The 8,765-nt window shown below is 50.4% G+C and overlaps 1 protein-coding gene across 1 annotated transcript in view; it reads left to right on the top strand.

Annotated features, from left to right (window-relative positions):
- The first annotated feature begins 1,695 nt into the window (after positions 1-1,695).
- LOC8033666 (fatty acid synthase-like) overlaps positions 1,696-8,765 on the top strand; it is a 29,428-nt gene continuing 22,358 nt past the window's right edge. Inside the window, exons 1-3 of the mRNA XM_040207050.1 lie at positions 1,696-1,714; positions 2,429-2,625; positions 3,318-3,575. Of these exons, the coding sequence (XP_040062984.1) occupies positions 1,696-1,714; positions 2,429-2,625; positions 3,318-3,575 (474 nt within the window). The remainder of the gene's footprint in view (positions 1,715-2,428; positions 2,626-3,317; positions 3,576-8,765) is intronic.

Below are 8,765 nucleotides of genomic sequence, written 5' to 3'. Positions count from 1 at the left end.
CGTGTAACAAGGGTATAATACCCTTGAACCGCGGTTAACTTGAACCGCGGTTAACTCAGCTTAACTGCTTTTGCGCGGCACCACAGTTACCGCACTATACTCTCTGACAGCTATTTCAGAAGAAGTGAAGAGCGCGCGTGCACTGCTTTGATAGATGCTCAAGATGCTCAAGTGCACATTCGCCCATAGCTTTGACTGCATAGCCGCAGAATGTTGTCGGCAAGTATTGTGCGCTAACTGCGGCTTAGCCTAACTGCAGTTAAGTCTGCCCGTGTAACAAGGGTATAAGTGGGGTATAAAGTGCGTTATCGTGACTGTTGGGATATGCCACTCATGTCCCCCTTTGCGGAAGGCAAACGCTGACCCCTTCACTTTTTTCTTTTGACTTTCTGTTTTGCTTCCTTAACTTTCTCTGCCTCCTTTTTACTTCGTTACGTGGTCAGTGTCATCGTTTACCAAGGGTCATCCTAACGAATTCCCTAAAGATCCACCGATGGATCTTCCTTTACTTTTTTTGCCGACTACCTGGACCAGCGCTAGTACCTGGTTCACACACTATTTGGTACCATAAAACAAAGCATACGCGCTCCGCGCGCCTGCAAGTTCAATTTCCCCAGCACCCGTGCGCATTGGCTTCCGCCCTGTTACATCGCTTCTCTCTCGCGTCTGTCCTTCACTACTCGCCTCCTCTCTACGCGGCGCGCTTCCCTTTCAACTGCTTTGTCCAAAGACGGACGCCGTCAGTTTTTTCGTCTTGTGGGTACTAATGCAAAGCATCGTTAAGCTCCTTGATCAGTGGCATTTTATTCAAGTAAACTTGGGTACTATTTGCGCAAAAAATAGGTTAGTTCTACGACTCCTTCCAGCTTTGCCGCCAGAGGGCCGTCCTGAAGCCTCGCGATAGTTATAGGTACTCAGGTGATCTTCTCATGGTCGCAGATTCGCCTCAAAATTTGCTCATCACACTGAGAGACACAACTGTACCAGTTCCCCAAGTATTGTGTGGAAAAAAAAAATAACTCACGAAGTTACTAAATTTTCAAACTTCGTTTTCATCGTCTTTCTCAAACCAGGAGTCCCACTGGCAACAATAAAGTGTGACGACAGAAATGGTACAAAGTGGGCAGTAAGCCATGTTCAAAATTGATTGCAAGACGTTTGATGGTGGGAAAAGAATGTTTGGTAGCTGATTCACTGAGAAAGCACGCAAAAAACAGTCGACATACTCTGTTTAAGGCTACATGCACGACGTGAAGGTCTGTACCATTTGTGGCGCCATATCACTGGAGAACTTCTTAGTGAGCGCGTTGGTAATGATGTAGGTTTAGAAAGAGTTATATACGTAAAAACCGTCCCCTGTTTTTACGTATATAACTCTTTCTAAACCTACATCACTGGAGAGCCCGCGAAAATTTTAATGCTTGTTTTGGCGACATCTTCATTTACAGTTATCTCAACTGCTATTTTGAATTGCTAAAAAATAAATAGCATAACGTGAAGACTAAAGTCCGGGTAGTCAGAAAATGCAATTTGTTTGAGTAGCCTAAAAAACGGCCGGAGTACCCCTTTAAACTCGGATATTTCATATTTTTGGTTAATTCAAACAAATTTTAAAAAAATACTGTAGCGGGGAAGAAGACGAGCTAGCAACGCGACAGAAAGAGCGCGCGGAGGTTGGGGCAAGAACGATAGAAGATGGCGGACGTTCTGTCCTGTAATTAAAGAGTTTGAAAGCAGACAAATGCTTCAATATATATTGGTTATCCCGCTATGTTTTTCATGAATTCACAAGCCGCCTAATTCAAACACCGTTTTCGTGTAATTAATCCTTTTTGTTTCCGTGGCCCTGCAGAGCGGCAACACACGCGGAGCTTGCTTCCGCGCGTGTAGCGTCTCCGCAGAACATCGGTGCCTGGCGAGTAGTGCACTCAAGGGGGTTCAAGTGGAGAACGGGAACCACGCGGAAATTTCCACAGCAACTTGCGCGGACGCTGTGACGCGGCGGCATGGCATAGGTCCACGTCGCAACGTCCATGCAAGTTGCTATGAAAACTCGCACGGTGCCCATTTCATGAACCAATGAACAAACCTATTTTTGTTTTCAGTGGTGTGCTGTCTAAATAGTCCACGAAAACAACATCTTTGAGGGATCAATAAAGTTATGTCGAACATTTCACAAATGTTTAATGTGTGCGCACCTGCTTATGACAAGCAGGCCTATGTATGGGAAATCATTAAGTATCTGCTTTGCATGTGTAGCCATTCACGTGGCAAATCATAGGTTTTTCTCGCATCATATTTAGATGGATTTTTGATAATTAGAGCTTTCGATAATTCAAACAAAATTCTTGGCTTCCTGGAGCTTGAAATAACGAGTCTGTTGTAGTCCCGGCTCCGTGGTCTTACGTGTCCCTCTCCCTTTGTGCAGCGGCTAGTGGAGGAGCAGCCCCAGGGGCCGTACCACATGATGGGCTACTCGTTCGGGGCCACAGTGGCCTTCGAGATGGCGGTGCAGCTGCAGGGGGCGGGGGCCCTCGTGGGCAGCCTGGTGCTCCTCGACGGGGCGCCTCGGTACATCGGAGTGCACAGTCCACTCCACAAGCCTGGCACACCAAACGACGGGAGGTGAACCTTTGGGGGAGAGTGGGGCTGCCGGATGAGGAGGAAGTGTCTATGGTCGTCTGTGTGTGCTTTCGTTGTTAACCGTGTTAATCATGGGACAGAAGAAAGATTGGGAGCTTCCAGAGTGCACTTTTGCGAGACCCTACGAGTCGATTCCTGTTCCGTCTTTCACAAAACATTGTGTTCGTACAGAGCGCAAGTCGGCGAAAATATGGTGCCTGGAATGCGTCTGCGACTAGTGTGTTTAGCGTCCTATTCTGCCCATGCATCAAAAGTGGTTCCCTAAGCGGCAGTAAGTGACGTCGCAAAGGCTGTAGTGTCGCGCTGCCGGATGTCGCGATGCTGGAAGTTGGCCGTAGGAGTTCTTTCATAAAGCACGAGTCTGTGAGCATCGCCGTCGTCACTCTATCACAACTCCCGGCTGCCGACGCTTTCATATACTTTCAAGCTGAACAAAGACCTGAGGCGGAACGGGAGGCTGCCTCCTCCACCTCCGCTGCCGTGACACTGCCAGGATTGTGGCCGGCGACAGCGGGACACTTTTAGGACGTCCTCGGGCGGAAATCGAGAGACTGCTTCGTTGGATGCGGCGAACGCGCACTGGTCGGAGACGCATTCCGGGCACGGTAGCGAGAGGTCTCGGGGAGAGGGGCGTTCCGTGCGACGTGCCGAGCGTGTCCGACGTGGGTTCGCAGGTGAAGCGGCAGGTGGTGCAGTACTCGACGTGGGAGGCGAAGCAGGAGGCGGCCACGGACCTGCTGCTGGCGGGCATCCCCGACTTGCACCCCAGCCGGGAGGACGTGGCCCTGGCCACGAGCGCCTTCTACGACCTTCTCAAGGCCGGCAGCGGATACGCCCCCACGGCCAAGTTCCGGGGGGACGTCACCCTGGTCAAGCCCTCCAGGCTCCGCAAGAAGGCCAAGCAGCTTTCCCCCGATTACGGCCTCTCCGAGGTGCGTGGCGTTCAGCGCCGGGTCCTGTCCGATTTTGGGGTCTGTGCGCGGTAGCGCCTTGAAGGCTGACCAACGGCCAGAAAGGGGGAAACTCTAGTCCTTCTTTACACATGAGGAGGAGGAGGCCCTCCTCCCTTCTGCGGGGAGCAGTTCAGACACCCGCTCCTGTGGGTAGAGAAGAAACCTGTGCGAGGGAGAATGGAGAGAAGGAAACTGGGAATCGGTCTTCTCGGCAGAAGACTATTCTTATTCTCTAGGTCGGCCTTTAAGGCGCAGCCACGTTGCTCGTACATGGTAAAAAAGTCATTGTGTTCGCTACAAACGCGAGGGCAAAATTACCTGCGGACACGCCTCACGTGTATCGTGTCTGCACCGTTATACAAGGAAGAAGACACCGTCTACTGCAGACTGTCTTTTGTACATTAAGTTGGACCGCAGTGTCAAGGCTCGTCCATACACTAGCCACTTCTTGCAACCCAGTGCAATGAAAACCTTTGCCATCCCTTACGACCAGGCAACACAATGCTACGAATAGCCACGAATCACTCGCGATTTTCGTATATTTACTTTTTTTGTGCATTATTCTTTAACTATTAGTTTGAGAAAACAATTTTAAAAACAACCATTTCTCTTAGTACAAGTGTTTGATCTTGCAAATACTGCAAAAACTTCGATCTCGTAAAATGCAGTTGCTGGGTCACCTCATAGACGGCGCCAGCGCGCTAGTGTATTTTCTGGTCGCCAGATATCGCGAAAGGTCGTCTGTCGGTCGTAAGCAGTCGCTAGTGTGTGAACCAGCCTCTAAGTGGAAGGTCCGAGGTAATGGCACTAAAGAGCGAGCCAGTGCCCGCCCAAAATTTCGAGATGATCTTGTAAACAATTTTACGCTAGCTCTATCATGCTGACAAACGATTAGGCACAGAATCTGTTAGGCTGCCATATGCATAAAGTAGGTGGGTTGTATATGCTGTTTGTGTGCGATTGGGGGGAGGGAGGGAGGGCTGGTGTGTTTAGGGGTAGCACTACCACTGTTCCAAAGTCCTCAATGTATGTCACATTCGACCTAATATCGTTGTCTGGTTATAATCGTCGGAACGTTGAGCATGTCGGTGAAATGGTCGCGGACTAACGACAGATACGCAGTCTGGTTGGCTGTGGCTCGCGCGTTTGCCGTTTCTACGCCCCCTTACGCACGTCCGTAATATCCGAGCACGGTCGTTCCTCGGGTATAAATTAATTGGGTAAAGAACCGGACATGCCAGATTCCAGCGCAACGATAGAGTGCTAGCCACCCGAACGGAATGGCATAACTTGCCAGAGCTGTGCCTATACACCGTACACCCCTAAGCTGACAATGCAGCTAGACCTACGTGATCGCAGAACCAATCGCAGTGATGAAAGCGGCATTTGACTTTTTGTAGCTAGTCCTGTAGCAGCCACTGACGCTTTTGGAGCAGATGCCAACATCTGTTAGCATGTACCTCGAAGATAAAAATGGAATGCATTTCTAAATGGTTTCAATTCTGATAGTGATCGAGGTTTCCTCTTTGATACTGGATCATATTATTTATTAACCTTTGCGATACGAATAAATAAGGTGCAAAAGAAATGCAGTCTTTTTTTTTCAGGAATAACGCTCCGGTCAGAGTAGGGTTCATTTACAATAAGTACTAAAAAAGGTTCAAAAGTGAATTGTAGCGTAACACTCAGGACCCCGGAAACGGGGTGGGGGGGGGGGGGGGGGGGGGGGGGGGGGGCATTGGCGGCTTGAGCACCCGCTGACATTTTCCAGGAGGTGCTGGACAGTATGCTGAACCCCCGTGCGTTTGGCTCAAGGCCTACTGAACAATGCCTGCACCCCTGCCCCTGCCCTTTCCCCTCTGTGTTCCCATCGTGGCTTAGCTCCACGTAGCTCTGTTTTGCAGCGTGAGCTACACTGGCCGAGGTTGAGCAGTTTCGCGTGGCTCGCATAATGAGCCGTGCCCCGTGCTGCGCAAGAGCGAGGAGCAGTGATGTCACACGGGCTCCGCGGGCTCGGCCGCCATTGCGCGCGCCTCGCCGGTCGGCGCAAGCGCGAGGAGCAGTGACGTCACACGGCGCACAGCTAACGCGCCGGAGCCGCCACAGCGCGCCTCGCCGGCCTCGCCGGTCGCTGCAGACGCCTCGCCACCGCGCGCTTCGGCGTTTGCCGCGACAGACGCGAGCAGACGCCGAGGGAAGCTATACAGACTCTAGTTTACGCCCGTGGAGTGTACAGTCGGGAGCAAAAGTTTGCGGGGCACGGGAGCGCGTGCCGAAATGCATTGCCGCGCCGTGCAACGGCGCTCCGCCGCATTACTAAGCCGCGTTTTGCGCATGCGCGCCATTCGTGCTGGCAGACAGGTCTCTTTCGCTCGTTTCTGTCCGACTCACTCCTGATAACCGGAGTCGGCGCCAGGGGCGCAAGTTGCCGTTTCGCTGGCTGTCATGCCCATAGAGTTATTATAATGTACGCTAGAGGTTCAACTGGCGCTAGTGTCTATGCGACTTCCGGGAGGCAAATTGAAGCAGACAGCAACCAGTCAACTTTTGCGGTGCTCCTGTGTATTCCTATGGGAAAACGCGCATGAATTTTGTCTCTTCGCCGGAAAATAACGCGAATAACTTTTGTTATATCGGTTGTACCGAATAGTATGTACCTTTATTGACATTGTGAAAGTCTAATTGATTTAGTTACAGCATTTTTCTTTACCAATGAACGATGTTCAACTTCGCTATATTTCAGGCCCAAACCTCCGTTCCAAGGCAGGTACGTAAAAATGAGCGACGATTCTAAGCAAAATAAAGATCGAAAGGAATGCAGAGTCCGTTCAAGGTTCGCTAGCATTCCGGTGGCGCTTATACATAGCTAATATGCCCGTTCTGTCACTATATGAAAATGACTCCGTCGTGCATCTTCACGATCTGTTAAAAAAAAAAAAAAAAAAGTATGTGGGCTACGAAAGGTGTGTCTTTTCATTATTTCCTATGTCGGACAGTTTTAATCGGGCACCTGTTCTCTGGCTTCTCCCTATTTGCAAAGATTTGGAGCGTGCGGATGATGATCTGAACCCAGAACAAGCATCTTTGCACACACATCATGAGCAGAAAGAATAAAGCAGTATTCATTTATTGCAGATCTGACTATATTACGTGGCTTTCAATTTATTTTGATCGTCTGCATTCACAGGAGGTACTTATCCAGTGGTACTGCGTAGTTCTTGCCGTCTCTTTTGGCTTTCCACATGTCCTTCGTTCGTTTGGCACGTATATCCCCCATACTGAAAACGCCGACGCCGTGTTCGCGCTAACAGTGTCCGACAGTGCACATAAATACACGTACGAAGCGGTTTAAGCACCGTTTTTCATGCCACAAATTCCAAATAAAAATACAGTAACTGACCAATTATTTCGTCTGCGTAACTGGGAAATGTTCGAATGTGCCCAGTACGTACGAATTGTGTGTGGTATTTGCTCTTATAATCGAGCGCAGAGAGAAAATGCACTCGCTTTTTCCCATAGAAATGCATTACCGGAAGTCAATTTCGGACTGGTTGCTGTCTGCTTCAATTTGCAGCAGCACACTAGCGCCAGTTGAACCTCTAGCGTACATTATAATAACTCTATGGTCATGCCTCGCGTCCTCTTCAGCTGCCTCAGCAGCCGCGCTGGGTGACGGAGCGCCTGGTTAACCCCCCCCCCCCTCCCCCCCTCTTCCCCCTACGCGACCTCCATGACAAAGCACGGTGGCTGAGGCGGCTGAAGCAGACGCACAGCATGACAATCAGCGAAGCGCTAACTCGCGCCCCTGGCGCCGACTCCTGTTATCAGGAGTGCGTCGAAAAAAAACGAGCGAAACAGACATGATTGCGAGCACGAAAGCCGCGCATGCGCAAAGCGCATCTCCTTTATGCGGCGGCGCGCCGTCGGACGGCGCGGCGATGCATTTCGGCACGCGCTCCGGTGCCCCGCAAACTTTTGCTCCCGACTGTACATAATGGAACGCTAGACGCCGCTTCACGTCACCATTAAATGGTCTCGTGTCGCGGACGCTATCGGAAGCGCTTCTTTTGTGGTCGCGTCTCGTGAACGCTACAGCTCCCCCTGGCCGAGAGAATCAGAGCTATAGCCATAGAGAAGGAGAGGAAATTTTCTCCTCAGCGGCGCAGAAGAGCGGCGAAGCTTAACTCGGATCCCGAAGTAGATGCCCGGCAATTAGCGGTTGAGCGTAGAAAGACCGAACAGAAGGCTAAACGTGCTGCGGAGACATCGGAGCAAAGAAAGGAACGTTTAGCAAAGCGGCGTCGCCAGGAGGCTGAGCGACGTGCCCTACCATCTCAGCAGCAGCAACAACAAGACGCCGTCGATGACGTCAAGGCTCGCCGATTGACTGCATGACTATACGGTGAAACTTAGCGAAAGCGCCAGTGCGACTCGTATTTTCGAGACGGACTTCCTAAACAATCTGTTTGGATATGTGTGCGACGTGTGTGAAAGACTGGCACATGAAAGACTTGACGCCGGTAAGTAGTGCCATGCGTGAAACGTTGAGTTTAGTGGCGCCGTCTACCCAATGGGGAACTACCATTGATCTTGTATATCAGAGACAGACAATCAATTCCAAATACTGCGTTGGGGCCATAGAGACGGCAGCTTGTTACTACACTGATTACCGAGCCGTCTTTGTGGGAATAGAAAAACAACCAGACGTTGAGCAAAACTAAAAATAAACGTGTGTCACATAATGCGTATACCGTGTGTGTGTCATTAAAGCAGCAGTAAGCATGATAATCAAGCTGATCCTAGACAACCAGGAAAGCTAAGAATAACCAGCTGAACCTTAACTCACGCTACGTATATCCTGGCATAGCCGAGCTAAGCCACTGCAAATTTTTTTGTTACGGGTGGTTATTCACCGAATTAAGGGTAAACCTTCGGCCACGAAATTCCGGGAAAAAATTACGAAGTAAAGCAAAGTGTCAGTAAACCGTGGACGACGCGGCACCCCCCAAAAAAATGAGAAAAAAAAAAAAAGAAGAAAAAAAGCCGGCGCCTGCGGCTTTTATAGCAGTCAGGGAGACCTCTTCTTTTCCCCTCCTCGGTCATTTTCCTGGGGCCCTCCCATACGATTCTCGCGGGTTAGCCATGCGGGGAAACGCGCAGCGCACTGTT

The sequence above is a fragment of the Ixodes scapularis genome, unplaced genomic scaffold, assembly GCF_016920785.2.
Source record: "Ixodes scapularis isolate PalLabHiFi unplaced genomic scaffold, ASM1692078v2 PGA_scaffold6__148_contigs__length_123643588, whole genome shotgun sequence".
In the NCBI taxonomy this organism is placed as follows: domain Eukaryota; kingdom Metazoa; phylum Arthropoda; class Arachnida; order Ixodida; family Ixodidae; genus Ixodes; species Ixodes scapularis.
Note: the sequence above shows the minus strand (reverse complement) of the source record. Positions and strands in the feature narration are given on the sequence as shown.